The following is a 25,529-nucleotide window of genomic DNA, read 5'->3' on the forward strand; positions in this document are numbered from 1 at the left end:
TTTCACGAAAACTATTTGGAGACAGTCGTGTCTGTTTCATTCAAAATTTTCTACAGTGGAATTGGTTTTTTCATTATTTATTATTATTATTTTATTTTATTTGTTTAGCCAGCCACGATTGATCGACGATTTTTTAACTGGTAACTTCAGAGATATGATTACATGGTCAAAAGTGAAAATTTACCCCAAGATGTAGGAAATTGATGATGATGAAAAGTACAATTCTTTTATTTATTTATTTATTTTTTTAAATAATAATTTGGGCATCTTGGGATTTGATTGAGATATACAATTGCAGTACCTCTCCTAACTACCTACTTACATTTTAGGTCATATTTTTCAGGACACTGATTAATGACATATATATAAAAAAAATAATAATAATTTAAATGAATTTAACTGAAAGTGAATTCTTTATTACACTACATAGAACAAATGATCATATGTGTTACGTAGAATTATTACAAATCTTGCTTTGTAACAAAGGGAATGGAATAATTGGGATTGAGAATGCACAAAATGATAATAAATAAATAAATAAATATTAAACATTTTTTTTCTTGTCACAAAATTAGGGACCAACCAAATCATCCCCAATTTTTAATAAATATTGTCTTCCTCAAACCCTAATCTCTCCATATTATCACACAATCAAAAAAAAAAGATTAGGACAAACTTCAAGCAAAAAAAAAAAAAAAAAAACCTCAATTTTAGAACAAATTAATCAAACCTCACGTGTGTTTTACACATCAAATTACACACAACTTTTTTTTACCGAAATCCATGGCGGATTCAGGAATGGTGGCTGGTGACGTCGTCGGCGGCGCCGCCGCCGCCGCCGCCGTGAGAACCACTCGCCGGAGATTCCGGCACTCCGCCGCCGGATCGGTACGGATTTAATCCAGCTGTAAGCATTCCCAATTGCCCTTCTCCCAGACCGTTGCCGCCGCCGACGCTTAATTGCTGACTGGGTAGCAGGGCGACGGGGGTCGGGAAATTCATGAAGTGGAGACCGCTGGACATACTTCCTCGATACAAAGCAGCGGCGGCGGCGGCGGCGGTGGTTGTGGTGGTGTTGTTGAGATTAACCGACGGAAATGTCCAAATTGGATCGCCGGCGCCGGCGCCGGCCATGACCTGATTGTTATTGGAATTGGCGACCATCCAGAAATTCGCCGGAATTGAGGCGTGGCTCGCCGGCATAGCTCCGGTGGTCGATTGGAGAAGGTAGTTTCCAATCTGGTGGTGCTGCGACGGCTGAAACTCCTGCTCCGCCCTCCGCTTCCGGCCGAGGCTGTCGTCGGCGGCGTCGGGAGTTAAGTCCAGGGAGCTCTCCCGAATTTCCGGCTTCGCTTGAATCAAATTAGGGTTTAAATTCGCCGCCTGGAAATTCAATAGCGTGGCGGAGGAACTCTCCGGCGACAATCCGATGCCCGGAAAAAGCCCCCGGCGCGGCGGAATTGAGTAATTGGGATTGAAATAGCTGGATCGGAGCTGCGACGGCACCGACATGCTCGAGCCGGAGCTCCGGAGGGAGATATTAAGGGAGGTGAAATTGGCGGGGATCGTGCCGGTTCCGGTGGCGGCGATGACCGCCGGCTCCGCCTGCTGGAGGAGCCACTCGATCGTCTCGCCGTCGGACTTATGCCCAAGCTCTCGAGTGAGCTGGAAGACCCTGGCGGCGCAGAGCGCCGGCATACGGATGCGCCGCCCCCGGCCGTCGACTTTAGTGTGCCGATCTTTCGTCGACGTTCGCTTCGGCGGCGGTTTTTTCGACGGCTCCGCCGCGTAAGCGGCCTGGACGGCGGAGGAGGAGCTTGATCGGGGAGTGGTGTCTCCGGCGGCGGCGCCGCCGGAGTAAGGGTTTGAAGTTGCGACGGTGGCGGAGATGGCGAGCGACGGATAGGCGGCGGCGCTGGTGGATTCGTCCTCCTTCTTTTCAAGTAATTGGAAGGGGAAATTGGGGCGGTGGTGGTGGTGGTGGCGGCGGTGGTGGTGGAGATGATCATCACCTCCTTCCATGATCACATTACAAGAAATTCCCTTTGAAAAAAATATATAATACGAAACCCTACTTTCTTGAAAAACCTAGCTTGCTTTCCATTTTTTGAAAAATAAAAAAATATATATATAATATGTAGTATTTATTTATTTAATTAATTAATTATTTAACCAATAAATAAATAGAAATTTTGGTAAATATTATTGTGTATTTAATTAAAAAATAAAAATAAAGTGTGGCAATTATAATCCCTCTTTCTCTTTCTCTTTTTCTCTTTCTTTTTGGAATTGTGCTCTGTAATACCTTTCACATTCTGTATTTTTAGAGTGAGAGAGTAAAAAAGGATAAGAGAGAGAGAGAGAGGAAGACAAGCTTTAAGCAACAAAGATAATGAGTGGGAATTATATGGGGCAAGCTTTAAAAAAAGAAATAAAATAAAATTGGACGATAGAGAGAAATAAATAAAAAAATAAAAATACATTCTTTATATTGGGTTCTCTTTTTTCGTATTTCTTTTTAACAAAATTCCCTTTCTTGAAAAAGAAGAATGGCATATGCATTATGCATATACGTGTATGTATGAATATATATATATACTATTTTGTATATAATATTTTTTTATTTTGATTTATAATTAAATTAAAATAAATTTGCAATAGTAGTTTGGATCCTTAAGCTTTATAATTAAAATTTATTTTGGTTGGACAGAGGGTTTGGTTCAGAGTCCACGTGAGGTGCTCTTTATATGATTCAATCCATAAAGACAATGGTGGGGGTGTGGGACCCACCCTCCTAAGTCAAAAATATTGAGGATGACCTACAAATAAATTGGTCTCTCCGTCCAAACAATAAGTATATATTTATTTTTGACAGTAGATAAAAGTAATATAATGATATTTTTACGTTTATTTTTTATATAAAATTAATTATGTGATATAAACTAAGAGTATTTGTAAAAAAAAAATAAAATATTTAATTAAATAATTATTTTATAATTGAAAATCGAAAAATAGAAATATGTATACTTTGCCGTTAAACGGATGAAGTATTAATTAATTAATTGATTAAAAAAAATATTTTTTTCTTTTAATTTAGTTATTAATTCTATATTTTAGATAGTATTAAAAGGGGTGTAATATAATTTTATTTAAATTTATATTATAATGACATTTTAAATATATACATATGAAGAAAATTATTGTAAAAGTGAAGAAAAATTATTTTATTTCGTTAAAATTGTGATTGAATAAGTATAATTAAATTTTTTAATTTAATAAGAAATTAAAGTGGGTGTGGGGTCCACCCATCCCTTGATGCAATCATTTCTTTTTGCCTTTTGTTGGTTGAGCCTATACCCTAACTTTGGTATACATTATTTTCCTTAATTAACTAATCAAATTAATTTATAGACATAGATCTCATGTTATTGTATTAATTGATTATTTAAAAATGAAAATGAGATATTTCCAAGAATAATAATGTAATTTTACTTTTCTAATTATAGTTACTGAATTGATTGTTGAAATAAATAAATAAACAATTTCTTTATATATATATATATTAAAAACATATGAAATATAAATTTACAGTAAATATTATATATTCTAATATAATATAAATTAATAATACATAACAATAGTCTATACATCATATACTATAATTGATAATATGTCATATAAATTGTTAATGTATACTGTTAAATTGTACTCTCTTCGTCCCGTAGGTGAATATCCATTTATTTTTTCACGTAGTTTTAAAAATATTAGTATTATATTGGGATATAGTATGAATAAAGTAGAAATTACTAAAATAATCTTATTAGTATGTGTAATATAAATGTAATGCCATTTATATAATATATTGTAAATTGTCGGGTATTTGTAATATTAGGTAGATAGTACAGTTACTAAAAATAAAATAGATACTTTCTTATTGGACATACTAAAATGGAAAAATAGATACTTTATTATGGGACGGAGGGAGTACTATTTTCGTCCCTTAACAATCTATCTATTTTTCCATTTTTATCCGTCCCTTAACAATTTATTTATTTTTTTTAGTAATTTAACATTACAAATATTCTTCAAATTTAGAATATATTACACAAATGTTATTAACTTTATATAATATAATACTAATAAAGAAAATTTTATCTTTTTACCTTTACTTCTACTATATTTCAATATAATAATAATATTCCTATAATTTCATATAAAAATGTAAAAAGTAAATGAAATATGTTATTAATATATATATTTTTTTTCTTTCTTACAAATATATCTTAATTAATTAATTTTAAATAAATAGATGGGGTATAGCTATTAAGAACAAACAAAAACTTACCTAATTGAATCTTTATATTATCTTGTTTGTGCCACGTCACATTAATGTAGTAATTGATGAGACATCATCATTCTCATACCTCATATCATTCTTTAATTTAATTTAAAGTCCAACCATGCATATTCAATTAATAATTAATTTACTTGTTTTTGTTCACTTTACATATATATTTTTATAAATACTATTTATTAATAGTAATTTTTTTTTTTTTAAAAAAAAAAAAACATCAAACATTCTTTCTTCTTGCAAAGCATCATCATATAATTTATTAATAGAATTTTTTTTTTAAAAAAAAATCTGTAACAAATTTTCGTAATTATCAATATATTTTTTAAATTTTCTTCCCTAAAAGTTTTTCAAACAAACCTTTTGAATTTAGTATTAACTTGTGTCATTTACACAATTTATTTGGTTTTTATTTAAATTTTGAATTTCGGTAAAAAAATAATAATAATAATAATTTATTTTTATTAAAAATTATACAAATTAAATTATTGGAATTTTCGTTTGAAACACAAACCAAACACACCCAAAATTCTTCTTTTCTTTTACTTTTATTTAATTACAAAGTAGCCTTTGTTTAAGATTTTCAAATTATTTTCACACCATATTTATTTTATACTAACACTCATTAGTTTTACATGCATATTTTAAAAAGTTTACACTTTAAAAAAAATAATTTAACATCATATATAATATATTAATTTACTTTTATAAAATATCACCTAAAATTCACAATTTGCACTATTACTAAAATTAAAAATTTACATTTAAATACTTCCTACGTCTTAAAATTATAGTCTTAATTGAGTTGGACACAAAATTTAAGAATCAATATTTAAGAAATATTGATATTATATTGATAGTTGGTAAAAAGTATATATAAGAGTTTTTTTTTTTTGTCCTTGTGAGTGTATTATTGTAAAAAATAGTAATAATTGTTTAATAAAAAAAAATACAGGTAGTTTTACGGTGATATGATTATTTACGAAAATAAGACTATTGTTTTAGAATGAACAAAAATAATAAACAAAAATATTATATTGAAACGGAGGAACTAAAATATAAATACTTTAAAATTTCTTATTAAAAATTAATTAAACAATTTCAGAAAAAAAAAAAAAAAAAAGGTCAACCTGTTTGTATCTCCAAGCGTGCCTCTGCACTCTGACTACGCATTATCTCTGCCTAAAATTAAATAAAATAAAATAATCTTTTCATAATAATATTAATAATAATAATAAAAGAGAAAATCTTAGATGGCAGCTTTAATTTGCCTGTGCTCACACAGTATGTATCATATCCTAAAAATACAACTTCAATATTTATATATTCCTTTGTTTTTTTTTACGAAATTTTAAAAATATTAATATTATATTAAAATAAAATAAAAAGATTAAATTAACCTTATTAGTATTATATGATATAAATATAATGATATTTGTGTAATATATTGTAAATTGAAAGGGTATTTGTAATGTTACGTAGATAGTACAATCACTAAAAAAAAATAAATATTTTATTATGGGACAGACTAAAATAAAAAAAAATGGATAAATTGTTAAATAATGGGGAAAGTATATCCATAAGAGTGTATGTGTATAATGAATTTATTGTAAGAATACATTTTGAATAGTGTAAAATAGTGTGTTTATTTACTATTTTAATTTGAATTAATATTTTTGATATAATGTACGGTAATCGTATCATTAATATAAAAATAAAATTAAAAATACTTCATTTGTATTGAAAATTATTTTTTTATTATAAAAAAATAAAATATACTAAAAGTATTATGTATCTAGAATCATATTAATAATAATAAAAAATACTCCCTCCAAGCTAAAAATATACAATTATTTTTGGCGCGGAGATTAAGGAGTAGGTAAAAGTAGTAAAATGACATTTTTGCTATTACTTTTTTGGTATAAAAGTAATGATGTGATTTAAAATAGAGGTATTTATAGAAAAAATAGAGTATTTAATAAAATAATTACTTTGTAATTGGACGTCCTAAAATAGAAATATATATACTTTTTAACTGGACGGAGGAATATTATTAAATATATATACTATGAATAATAAAATATCGATATAATTTATTATATTGATATTTTATTAAATATTTACATATTTTTATTAAATTTTAAAAATGATTAAATAATGTATATTCATAATTCTCAAGGAGTATATTTATATTTGTATTTAATTAAATGAGTAGTGGGAAGTAACGGATGACAATGAAATGATCGATGTGTGCAGAAGGGAAAATGACAGTTGAGTGAATTAACAATTATTGAACCCAAGTTTCAAATGCCCCGCCGACACAAGCATTACTCTCTATTTATTTTTATTAATATTATTTTCATTTTTCAAAAATATAAATAAAATTAATTATTTCTAAGTCCAATGACACTATTATGTAATAAAATTAGGGGTTTTTTTTAAAGAAAAATAATAAATAGCTTCTATCTAGTTAGAGTGTTTGTTTGGATTTTTTTTGTTCTTAATTTCAAATGTTTAGTTTACGTTTATTCAATAAAAATATATTATTTTTTTATATATAAAACATCATTTTAATATCCCCTCCGTCCAAATATAATAGTTTTATTTATTATTTTTGTCCGGTCCCAAAACAAAGTCTCAATTTCATAAATAATTATATCACCATAAAATTATCTTTATTTTTTCATTATTATTACACAATTGTCACTGCTTTTTACATTAATATACTCACAAGGGCAAAAAAGTCATTTATCTATACTTTTTATCAATCATCAATATAATATCAATATTTTTTAAATTTCGTGTCCAACGCAATAAAACTATACTTTTGAGACGGATGAAATATCTTTTTTTAGCTTCCAATTTATTTTAATTTTTTTTCTTTAATGCAAATAAGGACTTCCCCATAAGTCCATCATTCTAATATACTATTATTTTCTTTTAAACACATTTAATTTCGAAGTTCTGATAGAATCCAGCGTATTAGGCTACTATAAATTTATTTTTATTTACGTAAACGGTTACGGTGTTGATGCTTGCCATATTGATTAAAATAAATAATTTAATATATATATATATGTTATTTTTGTAACTTTACATTCACTAAAAATTAAAAAAATATATATATTTTAAATAATAGTAGTACTATATATATATATATATATAGGTAGGAAAGGTAAGGTAATATCGGCGGTTAGGAGAAGAGAGTTTGGGTAGCATGTGACGGGTGTAGGTGGACCCATCCAATAATGCTTCTTATTTTCAGACCACAGCGACAGCTCCAAACACCCATCTTTTGTTCCACATTTATTATTACTGTCTCCCCCCTAATCTTATTTCACATTTCATTTTCATTCATTATAATCTACTATTTACACTTTACTCCTACAAGTTTAGTGCTTGTTTAGATAGGGCTTTGTGGAGGTTTTTGAAAATTAAAAAGTTTGGAAAAAGTAAAAAAAAATAGTATTTGATTTGATATTTTGCGAGAAAAAAAAAATGTATTTGATGTAATATTTATTAAAAAATGAATAACGCCAAATGAATATTTAAATAAAATTTTTAAACTTTCTAATTCAATCCAAAGCGAAAAGAAAATATAATTCTACACTTTAATCATATTTTAAAATTTATAATTTATAATTTATTATTTTAATTAAATTATTTAATTATTTTAATTTATAATTATTTTTATTAAATTATAATTATTTTCACCAATAAACTTCTTAATTACTTACTATTTCGTTGGACAACAGAGGCCCAATGTATAAAATTGTAATCATCCAAAATAACAAACTCATGTTGGCCCAATGTAAAAAAGCCCGAAGTAAATAATGTGGCCCAAAAGTTTATTGGCTGAAAAGTATTAGAGGGTTTATTTAATGGGCTGGAAAAAAAACCATTATAAAAAATAGCCCATATGATTCAATCAGCCTATAAATAAAATTTTTTCAAGCATACATAATTAAAAGAATACACTCTAATCATTAATAGTATAATCTTGATAATATTTTATAATTTTAATTGATTTATACTCCTTACATACTAACTGAAAGAATACTTATTATTATTATTATTATTATTATTATTATTATTATTATTATTTATTATTATTATTATTATTTTCCATCTCATTTAAAAATTAAAAATATAAAATTTTTTATTATAATAAAAGTAATCCGACAACAAAAGAATGGGTGTGTTTGTTTGGGGATTGGATTGGATTTATACTATTTAACTTATTTTTTCCCCCAAAAATATGAAATCAAACACTTATTTTTCATTTTTTATATTATACTAAAAATCAATTTTACATTCAAAACATCACATCAACGCCTATTTATATCACATCATACAAGTATTCAAATTCAAGATTTTTACTATTCAAATCCCAACTCAAAATCCAAACTCCCAAACTAATACACCCTTATATAAACTATTCATCCCATTTTTCCAAAAAAAAATCAAATCAAACACCTATTTTTATTTTTTATATTATACTAAAAATCAATTTTACATTTAAAACAATCACATCGATACCTATTTATATCACATCATACAACTATTCAAATTCAAAATTTTTATTATTCAAATTCCAACTCAAAATTCAAAACCCCCCAAAAAAATGGCCAATATTAACATATTTTTTTAACTTTTACATAAAAATCAAACATACAATTACATTACATGTATGCATAAAATACATAAAGTAAAATGTCAAAATCATTTATATACTTTCAATAATAAATAAAATATTATTATTATTTAATATATTAAAAAAATTCAAATGCAGATTTTGATATGAGACAAAAGGAATATATTTTATGTCTCATATTCTTTCCTTGTTAAGTAATTCTTGTGGAATTTAATATATTGGATTTATTTATTTAATATTTTTGCATGACATAATTTTTTATATATATTATTATTTTCATCCGGCTCTGAGAGCTATATTTATTTTTTTGTGTATTAATATTTGAACATTAATTATTATTATATAAAAATATAATACAAATTAAGGAAAAATACAAAAATACTTCTATTAGTATCTTATAGTTAATATAATGACATTTAACAAACAAATTATATCAACATAAGGATATTTTTAAGTATAATGACGCAAAATTTAAATGTAACCTTAAAGACGGATAGAGTGAGTATTAAAAACAAATACAATATATACATACATTAATATAATAGATAATATATATTTTATCTACTCATAAAAAATTTAATAATTCAACAAAAATAATATAATTTTTTTTTTAAGCACTAACACAATTTTTGTATTTAACAAAAAAATATATATTTATAAAAAACATATAAAATGAACAAACCCATTATATATAATTAGTGATGGTTGTTGATATTGTTTTATGTAAAAATAATTCTATATATCCTTGTGTAATTATTTGATTCAATGGTGATATTGATAAAAATAAATTTTATTTTGAATATATATATATATATATAAATAATGTATTATATATCCATACTTAGTAAAAATAAAAATGAACATTTTGTTTCTGACGGACTTAGTTTGCAGGGTATTAGATTAGCGACCGGGGGTTTATTCAGTACGTACTTCGGATAGCGGCGGCAGATTCTCACGTTATAACAAAAAAATATATTGAGACAAACCGGTTTACTAACTATTATTGAAAAATAAATAATACACTAATTAATACCTAAACATTTTAATTGAATTAATAAAATTGTGACTGCAAACAAGAAATATTATGAAAGAATTGAATATTAGGTTTTATTTACATTGATTTATTTGGAACTTTTGACATTGTTTGTTATTTGTATAATTATTTAAAAATATATATCTTATACTACTATCAAATATTCATCTTCTACTATTTTTTTTTTTAAAAAATAATAATAATTATTATTATTTAATTTTAAATTTTATTACTCCCTCGTTTCAGATACCGTGTCTGTTACACTGTAGATACGGTATTTTAGGAGGGGTGTAATTAATAGATAATTAAGAATGTATTAGTGAAAATAATTATCCTATAATATAAATAATTATAAATTAAGATTAAGATAACTAATTAGTTTAATTAAAATTAAAAAAATAAAATTAAAAAATTTAAAATGAGATTAAAGTGTGTAATCATTTTTCAAAAAAGAAAAATAACATAGTATGTGGGACGGTCAAAAACGACAACGTGGACATGGTATTTGGGACGGACGAAATGAGCATTATTATTATTATTATTATTTTTAATTTCTAAAGCCTAAAAGCACAAGAGATTCTAGTAGATTGATTTTTCTTATCTTATTATTTTGAGATAACAATGTTCACTATTTACCTTTTTCTTCTTTTCAATAATGAAACTTTGTGATGTTTTTCTTTACTCAGACATCTGACATTATGCTGTTCTAAATATATTTCTTTGGGCCATTTCTTTTTACTTTATTAATAGCTTTTATTTGTTAAGATATGGAGAGCTATTTGTTAAGATATATTCTCTCCATTCATTTTCTAATGTCATATTTGATATTTATATGTATTTTTAGGTAATTAGAATTTTTGTTATAAAATGACAAATTTGTCCTTAATCTTGTGTATAAAAAATGAAAGTAAATAAAGTAAGGATAAAATAGTAAATTTTGTGTATAAAAATAGAAAGAGGACAATAATTGTTAGACATTTCAAATAAGAAAGTAGGACGTTAATTTGTGGACGGAGGGAGTAGTATATATATATATGTATGTATGTATGTATGTATGTAGGTATACAAAATTTATTTGAATTTTTATATTTAAAATTTTATTATTTAAGTTACTTTTTAAAAAAATATTATTAAATAGTTTTACATTCCAGAGTATGTATAAGTTTAACAAATCAAATGAATAGACAAATGGTTATATAGACATTTCGGTTTAAAGGGTTGTTTAAACAATTTGACAAAAATAAATTGAGTAGAATTTTGTCTATATTTTGATCTTATCGAAAAATCATTAGGAAAAAAAAAAAAAAAAAGTTTAGCCAAAAATTAAAAATTAAACATAATATATTTGATCTAATACATAGTTTATTGGGAAATGATGATATATTATACATAATTTTCTTCATATTAATTTTAGTAATTACTTGCAATTAAAAAAATAAAATGAAAATTTTGTGACATATGAAGAAGCACGTAGCAACATGTCTACATTAATTGATTGAAGAATCAATAATCAAAGTGGTCCATTTATATATATATATATATTTTATTTTATAATTTCATTTAATATTTTGCCTATTTTGATAAAATGTAACCACTAATTCACTGTGATGATGCTGATATCCAACCAAAATTTGGACATTCCGATTCTTAATTAATGCTACATTAGGTATTTTATTTAAATACAAATATCTACTCCCTCCGTCTCAAATACCTCTGCAATATTTTTTTTTATTTGTCACAAATTCACAGCAACATTTTCAAATTTAGAAATAATTAATAACATTTATATACATATATTAATATATATTTTACTTTATCCCATCACATCACTCAAATAAAAAAATAAATAATCATTTCTCTCTCCAATCACATCACTTAATATCCAAATTATCTCAAATTACCATACTTAATACTCCCCACCTAAATTTCCGTGCCAAACACAAATGTTGCACAGAGACGGAGGGAGTACTATTTTATATTTATTTTATTTTTATTATTATTAGTTATTTACAAAATATATCTTTTTAATTCGATAAATACTGTCTCACACAATGATAAAATATTCTTATATTCTATTTAAAAGTAGAGCTGACGATGGGTCGATTCGTGTCGGGTTAAATACTTTAAACGAGTTAAATTACTCAACCCTATACATAATTAAACGAGTTAAACGAGTCAACCTGAACCCGACACGATAATAAACCCGATTCGTGTCGGGTTGACTCGTGTTGACCCGTATACATAATTAAGTCAAATTTCTTGATTCAAATTAAATAATTTTTTGTTGTGTTGTCGTGTTATATTAGTTTTTATTGGTTTGATCGTAAATTAGGTTGAATTATTTAAAATTGAACTTAGTTTAAATTAATTTATGAGAAAATTATTAAATTATAATTATTTTACATATATAATGAATATATTAATCAATATTAATATAATATAATCGGGTTGTCGTGTCGGGTTCGAGTTGAGAGCCTCAACCCTAACCCGACTCGTTTACTATCGTGTCGGGTTCGTGTCAATCCGTATACAAAATCGAATTGAAATATTTGACCCAAATTCAATTATTTTATGTCGAGTTGTCATATCGGGTCAGTTTTTGCCAGTTCCATTTAAAAGTGCTAATATAACACTATTTGATTTTACAATACCCTTCGTTACATTTTAAGGGTATTTTAGCCAATATATATTTTTTTAAAAATAAACATACAAAATAATATTTAAAATGAAATGTGGTCGATATATGAAAAGACAAATAACTGTATTTAAGGATTAGATATTGATAAAAAGCACAATCAAATCAATTTTATATTTCAATTTTTACATATATAAATTTAAATAATTTTAATTTTAATTTACCATGTGAATGTAACTTGTCACTTAATAATAATAATAATAATAATAATAATAATAATTTTTTAAATATTATAGTATAAATTTATATGAATTAATTATCTTGTATAATGAATTTGTCTTGCTCTAAGACATACCTAGAGGAATAAATAAATTTCTAATTTCATTTTCACAGACAACTCAAATTGCTAGGTTAGGCTCATATACATTTATAGTGAAAACGATTTGATTTATCAATTTTATTAAATATTTTACACAAATAATAAGAAATAATATATTTTTATAAAAAATTAAAATACTTGAATAATAAAAATTTTTTAAAAAAAATTAAATGAAACACGCTTCATTTTTTTCTTATACTATATTATAATGGGAGTTTCTAATTTTTATTTTTATTATTTTTTTTTCTCAAATGTTCGATAAAATTCGAGTATGCAAAAATATATGTGATGAATGTGTCATTTCCTCAATTTAATTTGAATAAATAATACGAATATATTTTTGAATAAATAACGATATTAATAAAAATCTTTTCTTTTTAGATCTCGTGAAATTGCCGCAAACCTAAACTTGCGACACTTAGAACCATTCGTATATATCTACTACTATCTTTGTTATGGATCCTCCAATTGATATGCAATCTTAGTCGATGTGTAATAATTATTTATCAAAAGAAACTAAAGAAATCTATAAATCGAATGAATTAAAGCGCTAATTAGAACTAATTAATACATAGAAGATATACAATATATGCTAAGTGAACTATTATACTCCCTCCGTTCCACATATCGTGTCTGCTACACTGTAAACACAGTATTTTAGGAGTGGTGTAATTAGTAGATAATTAAGAATGTATTAGTGAAAATAATTATCCTATAATATAAATAATTATAAATTAAGATTAAGATAGCTAATTAGTTTAATTAAAATTTAAAAAAATAATAAATTAAAAAGTTTAAAATGAAATTAAAGTGTGTAATCATTTTAAAAAAAAAAAAGAAAGTGACATGGAATGTGAGACGGACAGAAGCGGCAATGTAGACATGATATGTGAGACGGAGAGAGTAGTATACTATTAATTTATTTATTGTATATGTATTATATTATAAATTATGTAATGCTAACTTGTGATTTATATATTTCCCGCCAATATTTATAGAATAGCTAATTCTATCGTATAAACAAAATTTAATTAATTTTACAAAAATATAGATGATTAATTACATAGACAATTAAAGTGACTTTACATGATTATATACATATATATATCATTTGAAATTATGTATTTAATTAATTATTCCTATAAGATCATAGAAAGATCTCTATCAATAACATAGATTTTTGTAATGTTTACTTTTAAATTAATATATATATATATATAATTAATCAATGAATCAATTATATTAATATTAGTTTTCAAAAAACTTCATTGTTGTGTAGATTAGGACCTCTTTGCACCATTATCTAAAGAAGAATTTAAATATCTAAAATTTGTGGGGGACCTTCAACTTTAAGAGACACACATGTACATAGCAACATGGGATAAACAACATTTGTTGGTTTTTAACTAAACCAATGTCTTTACAATAAAAGGCATTATATATACATACATATATCTTAAATAATACTACCTCCGTCCCACATACCGTGTCTGCTACACTGTAGACACGGTATTTTAGAAGGAGTGTAATTAGTAGATAATTAAGAATGTATTAGTGAAAATAATTATCCTATAATATAAATAATTATAAATTAAGATTAAGATAACTAATTAGTTTAACTAAAATTTTAAAAAAAAATTAAAAAGTTTAAAATAAGATTAAAGTGTGTAATCATTTTCCAAAAAAGGAAAGTGACATGGTATGTGGGACGAACAGAAACGGCAACGTGGACATGGTATGTGGGACGGAGGGAGTAATAAATAATATTTCCTTCGTCCGGTAAGAATAAGCTATTTAAATTTGGCACAAAAATAAAAAATAAAAAATATATAGTTAAAGATATTTTAGAAAATTTAGTTAGTAGATAATAATGATTAAGAAAAAAATATAATAAAAATATTGAATATTATAGTAAATAAATATTAAATTAAATGTAATAGTTAAAGGTTAAAAATTGACTTTGCTAAAGGAGTAAATTTGAAAAAGAATAATAATAATTGCCCCAAATATAAAGAGCATCAAATCCTTCTTTGTCAAGCTCAGAGCATAGTTCAATGATCAAATTGCACATAACAAAGCAGAATTAAATCCCGATAATCATAATATGAAAAACTTTCCTAGAATGATAAGTGAGTTTTTTTTTTTTTTTTTTTTTTTTCTGGGAGCAGCGAGTTTTGATCTTTTCGCTCATGTGTAGTTGAGTCATATATGCACCCAAGTTCAAGGTATAGTTTCTGTAGTAAAAAACCTTTTTATCGATGGATGCTATTACACAAGAATCTCTTAGAAAAGAGACAAGACATGGGGTATCCTCTTTGATTCCCATTCTACATACATTCCTATTGATCTTGTTCTCTCTTTGCATGACACAAACTATATACACACCATACACACATGCATGAAAAAAGGGGACTTCTTTTTCTTGCATCTTACAAGGATAACCACAACATCCTCAACCATCTCTCTATATATATTATTGTTGGGTTGCAAATCCAAATCCCAAACGGAAATTGTGAAGAAAATTCTATAGCCTTTAGGAGAAAATCCAAAAACAAATTCGTGCGGGCTCAACCCAAAACGGACAATATCATACTAGTGTTGAATTGACTCAATCCCAACAATGTATCAGAGCCCAGTTAGATGGTGAAGTGGACTGGGTGACATTGGGCATTGGCTACGGTGGTGGGGTCGCCCTCGTGACCTGCGGATGAGTTTTATGTCGAAAGTCTCCTGGCAGCGTTGGGTTGGTCCCGACAGTTGTACTTGGTCAGACAGCGGGTCCCTTTGTAATAGGCGATATAAGGTGCGCAGGGAAGACCATTTGTTGGTCCTGATTTGAGTGCAAATCCAAGTCTCACATAGGCAGTTATGAAGAAAATTCAACACCTTATAAGTCCCAAGTGAACTTCATTAGTACGAAGTCTTTTGGAAGAAGTTCAAAAACAAATCCACAAGCTTGCGCTACAAAAAATTTGTTAGATGAACAAACTCATATATATTTAGAAAATTGGCATTGTTTATATATGTTTTGAAGAATGTTTGAAGTTAGATATATTTTAATTTGATGCTTGATAAGAGAAAATTGTATTTGTGTGTTTTACATCTTGAAAATTTAAGATTATATTAGGTTTTTTACAATGTGTATATACGTATATATATAGAATGTCTTATACTACTACTCCCCCCCCCCAAATGTATAATGTCCGACATGTAACAACAAAAATCAATAAAAACATGTAAAATGTTATCTTCTATAATATATTCATAATTTTTCGTACATTACATTATATACACCTAAAACTAAACATAAAGACTGAACAAATACATTCTAACTATAGAACGAAAACTCATATAATTTGATTATATATACAAAACTATATATATATATATATATAGGTCCCAAGAATGCATGATCGATCGAATTCCCAAAAGTGGTAAGTAGCTAATTAAGGATGTTTAGTGTACGGTGGCTTTATGTCTATATGGTCTATTTTCATCCTATTAATGCCCTGCAAATGTGATTTCCCAAATAAATTTATATCCAAATCGAAATCCAACAAACTTGTCTTGGTTCTAATTTCTTGCGATTTCTCGTCCACCGATTTCACATTCTTGCACCCCAAAAGCCCCCCACCTCTCCCCCTTTCTGCCCCCCTATTCCTTACAACCATTCCTCCATTCTTCTCTTTATTATTATTCATTAGATTCGCCGGCGCCGGAGTTTCGCCGTTGTAGTGATCGGACACCACCGTGCTGTAATCGGCGGCGCTGGCCGTCACCACGCTCCACTGAATGCTCGCCTCGCTCGGCGCGTACTGCGACGCCGGGCTCATAATTCCGGCGGCAGCGGCGCCGGAGATGTTTTCGATCTCGAAGAGATCGGAACTGGCTTCACTCGCCATGTCGTCGGCGGCGGCGGTGGCGACGGTGGGGGTGGTGGTGGGGATGGCGTCCCACGTCAGCATTGACAACTGTCTCTCCATATTGGCGGCTATGTTTTTGGACAAGCCCTTTGATTTTGTAGGTTTGGCGGCGGCGCCGCCAAATACTTCGATTGATTGGCGCGGGTCGTCGGGAATCTGAGCCGGCTTGGCGCCGTCGGCGGCTTCGCTGACGTGGATGGACTTCTTGGCGAAGCAGGGGCCTTTGCAGCCGAAGCCGGTGAAGATTCGTCTCCCGAATGTTCTTCTCGGCTTATTAGTATTACATTGATTTCGTGATTTTATTACGTCGGCTTCGGGGACAATCAGGGCTGAGCGGCTGTTCCAGCTGCTGGCCTCGGACTGGCGGCTCGGGCTGCCCGGATGGACTTCGGGTAGGGGATTGGCCGCCGTCATGCGGCGGCGGCGGTGGTGGTGGTCGCGATCGGGGTGGTTTCCGGGGATGGTGTTGAAGTATTTGTGGGCTCCGAAGACGCTGATCTCGCCGCCGTCTTTGGGGATGTCGTGGTGGGAGAAGGTGAAGGCGGCGGTCGGGTCTTGGATGGGTCCCGGGACTTCGAATACGAAGTTGTTGTCTACGGCGGCGGCGGCGAGGTTGTAGGAGAAGGAGTCGACGCGGAGGTGGCTGCTGCCGGCGCCGGAGAATTTGATGGTGAATGGTGGGGTGTCCTGGACGGTGGTGTCTTTGGCGGTATCGAGGTAGCAGGCGAAGGAGGCGACTCGGAGACTGGTGGCGCAGTCGTCGGAATCCATGGCGGAAGTGAAACGACACCAGAGAAAGAATATATATATATATATAAGGAATTAATTTATATATGTAATAATTATAAGGTTTTGGTTGTGGGAATTAAGATACTCCATAAGAGGAGTTTGCACATGGAATTCATAGGAAGCTGCTGTCATATAAATAGCCATGGAAATTGTAAAGCAAACAATTGGTCCCACATAACAGCAAGACTGTGGGCCCTACTATACATTTCTACATTATCTTTTTAATAGGAATTTTACAAGTTTTTATGCTTTTGATAATTTTGAAAATAGGTTTGTTTTTGGTTTTTTATTTTTAAATAGTAAAAAATTGAATTTGAATACTTATACAATCTGATATAAATAAAAATTGATATAGTGCTATAGTATAATATAAAAATAAAATTGAATAGTCGGTTCAGACACAATATACTATCATTATTGTCTAGTAAAATCCATGAAAAAATACAACCTTGTAGATTTATAAAATACATAAATCATTTTGCAAACTTAACTCGAATAAACTCGTTCAAGTTCATTAAGTATTCATTCTTTAAGTTAAACGAGTCAAATCGAATCAAATATGAGCACATAAATTGTTTAACGATTCGAGGGAAATATAAAAGTTCAATCCATATCTCTATTCGGTCATTCGCAAACCAAACTTCAATTTCTTACTAGGCTAATTTCAATTATAAAAAACTCTTGTTTAATTATCAAGTGTCTAAAAATTGGATATCTTATAAAATATTTTGAAGGAAAAAAGTACTACTTTCGTCCGGTTCTAAGGGTCTTATTTATTTTTTACGTGTTAATTTTTTAATATTAATTATTATATCAAAACGTAGTATAAATTAAGAAGAAATTACAAAAATACTTCTATTAGGGTCTTATAATACTAATAGAAGAACATTTGTATATTTTTTTTTTTACAAATATAAATATATTTTTAATGTTAAATACAATTGTTGTTGCAGATTTCCAACAATAAAAAGTAAAATTCGAAAAAGAATTATTTTCGAATTTGATTAAAAAGATGTCTGAAATTGAGAATCTCTAGACACCGTACGATATATAAGAAAATTGAAAAGAACACTAAATACTAGAAAAGTAAAAGGATGATCTCCAAAAGAAATTTCACTAAATTTGATGTCAATTGAAGATGTCCAGGTCGTAAAAGACCTACTTATAAACCTATGTCAACCGCCCTAATGTCGTTATCAGATCGTGCTCACACAACCGCTCGTTGGTTGTAACTTCTTCTAACCGCTCTAAAACTGCGATTCAACTGCACCACTTAATCAACCGACTTGTAATCCTAGCCAGCTCATTTTTTCTTCGCCCGACTTTTCCTTGTCCGACCTCCGTATCAACCGTCCTAAACATCCATCGTCTCCTTTTCCTTCGCCCGAATTCTCCTTGTCCGACCTCCGTATCAACCGTCTTAAACATCCATCATCTCCTTTTCCTTCGTCCGACTTCCTTTTGTCCGACCTCCGTATCAACCGACCGCCTGATCGGGAGTCCTCTTGAAAAAGCCCATTTCTTGGTAACACTTTAATCTTTGGGCCTACACACAAGCCTATTTTCAAAAACCTTAACACAAGTGACGGGCCCATCGTATCATAAACCAATCCCTGGTCCTATTTGCAAATCCATTCTCGAAAATCCTATGCATTAGTTTTCCTTACTCAACAACAGATAAATGTGATCCTTAAGACGGACGGAAGGAGTATTATTATTGATAAATAATAGTATTAAAATTAAAAATATCAATATTTTCTTTGTCCGTCAAAATTATATTATTATGTAGAGTTTATTCAATAAAAATAAAAGAATGGACAGATTATGTCGACGGATAAAGTAATAAAAGAAGTGATAAAACACTTGGATGTAGAGTCTATTCAATACATGCTATTGTATTGTATGTAGATGTAGTGCAATATTCTTACAATGTGAGCCCATGGGCCACAAAGTAGGGAACAATTGATTGTCCCATTTATATTAAATTCTTGTAAATATAAATATCTAAATACAAAATATGCTACTTATTTTGGAAACAAATTTGTTTGTTTAGATCGAGGTTCTTGGTATTTTGGAAAATTGAAAAAAAAATTATAAAAAATTAGTATTTTATGTCATATTTTATTGAAAAAAAAAATGTATTTAATGTTATTTTTTAAAAAAAAAATAAATATTGCTAAATGAGTAAAAATGTATAAAGTAAACAAAACATTTTTTATAAATAATTGCAACATTATACGGTTAAAAAAAATTAAAATATATTAACATATAAAAAAGAAATTAAAATATTTAATTATAAGGCTATATGGAATTTTTGTTACTAATCACCGTTGTAATTTTTTATATTTTATTTTTATTAAATAAAATATTTTTATAAGATATGAAATCAAATATTTATATTTTTACTCTTTTAAAAATAATTCAAAACTTGTAAAAAATTTATAAATATTATTCAAAATACAAATATACATGTAGTCAAAACAAAAGTAGAGATTTTGACTAGATTTCAATACGGTGTCGTTTTGTTGATCTTCAAACTCTTGTTCTTCAGTCTCTCTATCAGAAACAAACCACGGAACTTAATGAATTCCCCGCTTCCGTTTCGAGTTGCTAACGATCTTCTTCTCCATGAAACTCCATCAAAATTCCTCTCCCGCCTTCAATTGTTGCAGCTCCACTCACTACTCATCACATCGGGCCTCCAATTCGCCGCCCCTTCAGCAGCCCTCTCGCTCCTCAACCTCTACCTCTCAAATCCGGCGACTCTCCCCCAGGAGGCCGCCGCTGTTTTCCGCCAAGTTCGAGACCCCGCCAAATGGAATCTCATGATCCGACACGCTTCAGCCAACGCTCCTCTAAAGGCGCTGTCTCTGTTCAGAGAAATACGAGCTGCTGTTAATGGCGGAACTGATCCTTTCATTTGTGCTTCTTCGATTAAAGCTTGTAATAAGGCTCGGGCCATCCGGGAAGGTAAATCGGTGCACTGTCATGTGATTAGGTTTGGACTCGATTGGAATGTGAATGTTCTAAACAGTCTCGTTAGCTTTTACATGAGCTCTGCGGATTTGTTGAGTTATGCAGTCATGGTGTTCGATAAAATGCCTGAGAGAACTGTTGTGAGTTTTAACACTATCATATCCGGGCATCTTCGGAGCGGGAATTTTGATGCGAGTTTAAAGTTTTTTAGGGGAATGTTGAACGGTTCTTTTGGTTTGATTATGAAGCCTAATTATGTTACTTTTGTGGTTTTGATATCAGCTTGTGTTGAATTTAGGGAAGGAAGAACTGGAATTTCTCTACATTGTTTTTGTTTTAAAACTGGATTGGATTGTAATAGTGAAGTAAGCAATGCCCTTATTGATTTGTATGCGAAACTTCGACGCATTGATGATGCTGAAAGGGTGTTGGAAGATATGCCGGAGAAAGATTTGATTTCGTGGAATTCAATGCTTTGGGGATATGCGAATAGCAATGATGTTTCTTGCACATTCTCATTTTTTACAAAAATGAGGGGTGAGGGCATTCGGATTGACAGAGTATCGATCAGTTGTGTGGTGTCCGTCTGTGAAGAAATTTCTGTCGGGAGGATGATCCACGGTTATGTAAAAGCTATCGGGATGGAGTCTGATGTTTCTGTCGGAACTTCATTGATTGATATGTATGCGAAATGCAGGGAGGTGGAGTCTGCGAGGAAGCTTTTTGACGAACTACCGAAGGAAGATATTGAACATTGGAATGCTATGATACATGTCTATATCGAACATGGATTTGCGCAGAAAGCATTGGAGCTTCTTGATCAGATGAAAGTCCGAGGTTTGGAATTCGATGAGGTCACTCTTTTGGGATTGGTTATGGCCTGTCGCGATACGGGGCAACTGCATCGGGGTATTATCGCGCATTCTATTGTGGAGAAAGATGCGATTTTTAAAAAAAGTGTAGTTTTGGGGAATGCTCTTATCGACATGTATGCGAAATGCGGGAGCTTAGAAAGAGCTAGAGCTGTTTTCGACGGAATGCCCCAGAGAGACATCGTTTCATGGACGTCGATGATTGTGGGTTACGCCGTAAACGGAGAAGGAAAGAAATCGCTCGCTACTTTCGAGCAGATGCGCGCCGAGAAACTTCCTCCCAATTCCGTTACCTTCGTCGGTGTTCTATTGGCTTGCGATCACGCCGGTCTGATAGATGAAGGCATAAGATTGTACGAAACTATGTCGGAAGTGTACCGTATCGAGCCACAGATCGAGCATTGCGGTTGCATCGTCGACATGCTTGCGAGAGGCGGAAGAATCGAGGAGGCTCGGAGATTTGTTAAGAACATGCCGGTGGCACCGAATGCGCTGATTTGGCGAATCTTGGTCAGTGGTTGTAGGGTGCACGGCCGCGTCGACAGCGGATTGAATCTTGTCACCGGATTATCGGAGCTTGATTTCTCCTCCGGCGAGTTTGAGTCTGAGTCTGCTGATTTTGTAGCTTCGTCGAATATGTATGCCGAAGCTGGAAGATGGGGCGACGTGCTTGATCAGAGAAGCTACATGGCTGATCGGCGGGCTTACAAAGCCGCCGGAAAAAGTTCCCTTTTATTGCCTGAATGAATAAGATGTTCTTAAGGATCAGTTCTGGCATTGCCTTGTCTACACTGTCGTAATCTATGGTGTTCGAATAGTTAAGAAGATTGAATATTGGACTAATAAATTATGTTGGAGCTTTTGTTCAACAAAGTCAAGATGGCCGAGCGGTCTAAGGCGCCAGTTTCAGGTACTGGTCCGAAAGGGCGTGGGTTCAAATCCCACTCTTGACATTTCTTTTTTAATTCTGGTGTGTTTCAGGTTTTCGGGAATCAAAGACAGGTAATGATCCACGATTTGATCGATCTTCCCACCTGCTTCCACTGTAACCCTAAATCAGTCAAACCTCGCAGCCCTAATTGAAGCTCTACTCTCCGTCAATGGCGTCCGCTGCGTTTCTTCATCTCCCACCGTCCACTTTCTCAGCTCCCTTCAAATCAGGCCGTTCATTTCACCCTCAACCTTTTTGCTTAACGAAGAAACGAATTTCTACAATTTCTGCCTCGGTTGGGTATTCTTCCCCGGCCAAATCGGCGCCCCTTACCCGTACCGATTCCGGCAGCTGGAAATGGAAATTTGATGGAAATTCAGTGAATATCCATTTTGAGAGGGTGGAGAAGGGCGGCGAGGTTGTGGGTCCGCGCAAGGACATCCTGATGGTTCCGACGATCTCCGACGTCAGCACCGTCGAGGAGTGGCGCGTCGTGGCGGAGGAGATCGTCGGGAAGGACGGCGGAGGGGTCAATTGGAGCGCGACGATTGTGGATTGGCCCGGTCTAGGGTTCTCGGACCGGCCCAAGCTCGACTACAATGCCGATGTTATGGAGAGGTTTCTGGTCGACTTTGTGTCCTCTCCCGATAGCCCTGTCTCAGAATTCGTTGCAGGTTTGTGATTCTGTTCTTGATTCTGATTTCTTGATTTTTGAATCTTTTGGTTTTTACATGAATTGGGATTGATTTTGATTATGAACATGTGGAGATTGTATTAGTTTGGCTGATTTGTTTTTGTTGTTGGATAGAAAAGTTAAGATTGGTATATGATCTTTGCACTGTACTGTGTAGCTATGATGTTTGTTTAACTTATGGGCTTATAATTTTATAGGATATGTGTTCGGGTTTAGGGTTTCGGGTATGCCGAAAATCGAATTGCTGTTTGAGGGCTTTTGCTACTTTGATTCTTCGACCTAGTGTGGGAAGTTCATGGTAGTGTTTTGATGCTTGTTTTTTTGGCAATAAGGATTTAGGGGCTATCGGTTTCGCCAAATGTGTCGAATGCATGAATGTTAGAGTCTTGATCTTGTGATTAATTTGAAGATCTATTGACAAGTAGCTAGCTAGTAATAATCGTAGATTCCTTAGCTAATCGCGTCGTTTTGCACTTTAAATACATCAAAATCAATTTAAGATTCGCGAAAGGTTGTAGCTTTTCGTTATTTGGATGTTAGTTACAATATAGTTAACTCGACGACGTAGATTTTAATTTTAATTGGCGATCGTTCCGCAGATAACGAGTTTGTCGTCTTTGGAGGAGGGCACGCCGCAACCCTAGCGATTCGAGCTGCAACAACCGGGTCTTTGAAACCAAAGGCCATCGCCGCCGTCGCACCGACCTGGGCTGGTCCGCTCCCCATCGTTTTCGGTCGAGATTCCGGTATGGAGACCAGGTAGACCTCGACTCAATTCAAAATCTCCGATCTTATGTCACCCTACTCATCGAGCGATTTCGCAGGTACGGAATTCTCCGGGGAACCCTGAGGGCGCCGGCAGTGGGGTGGATGATGTACAACGCCCTCGTCAGCAACGAGAAGGCAATCGAATCGCAATACAGGTCCCACGTCTACGCCGATCCCGCAAACGTGACGCGCAGCATTGTCGAGAGCAGATACAATCTCACGAAACGGAAGGGCGCCCGTTACGCCCCAGCTGCTTTCCTGACGGGACTGCTTGATCCCGTTAATTCCCGGGAGGAGTTCGTCGAGCTGTTCGCTGGGATTGACGGCAAAATCCCGGTCCTTGTGATGTCGACTTCGGGCGCGCCGAAAAGATCGAAAGCAGAAATGGAAGCCCTGAGGGACGCAAAAGGTGTGTCGAAATTCGTCGACGCGCCGGGCGCTCTCCTGCCGCAGGAAGAGTACCCGAAGGTTGTCGCCGATGAACTTCGCAAGTTTTTGTCGGAATGTTTTGGGTCGGAAGGTTTTTAAGACAAATTTTGGTACGGTATACAGTATGAACAGCTATTCCGATCATTTGCTTGAGTATTAATATAGACCATCACCACATAAATTGTAAGTTATTTGTTCTATTATAGATATATATATATATTGTGTTAATATATGTTTGTACTGCGTTTTATTGTAATATGTAGTGTATATTATACTATTTTTGTTCCACTCTAGGAGTTTTATATACTTTCTGCGTGTTGATATTTGAATATTTATTATTATATGAAAACGTAGTGCAAATTAAGAGAAAATGATCAAAATACTAATAGTGTATAACAATACTATTATAGTAATATTTGTGCAAAAAATTATACAAATATAAAGATATCTTAAATATAATGACACAAATAAAACCTTAGAGTCGGATGGATACAGGAGTACGTGAATAGTGTAATATTTCAACCAAGAGACATCAACATGAACTAAATATATATTGATTGTAGATAATTTAAATGATAAAAATAGATGCATTGATCCTGAATTGATTATTATGTTTAGTAATTTATTTTAACATATATGTGTTAAATATATTTATAGGATAATTATGATTTATACATAATTTTAGAGTACATAATTTCATAACTAATTAATACTATTAAACAATATATATTTTGAACTATACTAAAAAAATTTGTTATAGTATGGGCTTTCTTTAATGGGCTTTAAAAATAGAGTCCAATAAAGAAGGTATAGTCAATCAGTCCAGAAAGCATTCACATAAAAAAAATACTCCATCGTTCAATTTCTATTGTTCTAAAGTATATTTTTTAGGTGATTGTCTTTTTGTAGTGAATTCACAAATTTGTCCTTAATTGTATAGTAGAGATTAAAAGTAATAAATGAATGAAGAATAGAAATATAAAATTTGTGTTTAACAAAAGAAATAGGACAATAATGGTTAGACGTCTCAAATAGAAAAATATGATATTACTTTATGGACGGAGGGAGTATAATACTTCCTATGTCATACAATTG

General features: G+C 31.2%; 4 protein-coding genes and 1 non-coding gene across 5 annotated transcripts; 3 read left to right on the forward strand and 2 right to left on the reverse strand.

Moving 5' to 3' along the window:
* Window positions 1–400: 400 nt before the first annotated feature.
* LOC127252790 (transcription factor TCP14-like) lies at window positions 401–2,109 on the reverse strand. Its single transcript, XM_051277107.1, has one exon. It carries the CDS (start codon window positions 2,020–2,022, stop codon window positions 793–795), a length of 1,230 nt encoding a protein of 409 aa, XP_051133064.1. The 5' UTR covers window positions 2,023–2,109; the 3' UTR covers window positions 401–792.
* Window positions 2,110–16,282: 14,173 nt separating this feature from the next.
* Window positions 16,283–17,865, reverse strand: LOC127252795 (protein PHYTOCHROME KINASE SUBSTRATE 3-like). Its single transcript, XM_051277112.1, has one exon. The coding sequence runs from the start codon at window positions 17,744–17,746 to the stop codon at window positions 16,499–16,501; it is 1,248 nt and encodes a 415-aa protein (XP_051133069.1). The 5' UTR covers window positions 17,747–17,865; the 3' UTR covers window positions 16,283–16,498.
* Window positions 17,866–20,342: 2,477 nt separating this feature from the next.
* On the forward strand, window positions 20,343–22,668 carry LOC127253073 (putative pentatricopeptide repeat-containing protein At3g05240). Its single transcript, XM_051277500.1, has one exon. It carries the CDS (start codon window positions 20,347–20,349, stop codon window positions 22,357–22,359), a length of 2,013 nt encoding a protein of 670 aa, XP_051133457.1. The 5' UTR covers window positions 20,343–20,346; the 3' UTR covers window positions 22,360–22,668.
* TRNAL-CAG (transfer RNA leucine (anticodon CAG)) lies at window positions 22,486–22,565 on the forward strand. The gene has a single exon. It is a non-coding gene; the product is annotated as a tRNA-Leu (tRNA).
* On the forward strand, window positions 22,575–24,740 carry LOC127253074 (uncharacterized). The gene is made up of 3 exons (XM_051277501.1): window positions 22,575–23,217; window positions 23,837–23,996; window positions 24,062–24,740. The coding sequence occupies exons 1-3, from the start codon at window positions 22,713–22,715 to the stop codon at window positions 24,531–24,533; spliced, it is 1,137 nt and encodes a 378-aa protein (XP_051133458.1). The 5' UTR covers window positions 22,575–22,712; the 3' UTR covers window positions 24,534–24,740.
* Window positions 24,741–25,529: the final 789 nt, after the last annotated feature.

Source organism: Andrographis paniculata, unplaced genomic scaffold (assembly GCF_009805555.1).
Source record: "Andrographis paniculata isolate CXL003 unplaced genomic scaffold, ASM980555v1 Contig49END, whole genome shotgun sequence".
NCBI classification, from domain to species: Eukaryota; Viridiplantae; Streptophyta; class Magnoliopsida; order Lamiales; family Acanthaceae; genus Andrographis; species Andrographis paniculata.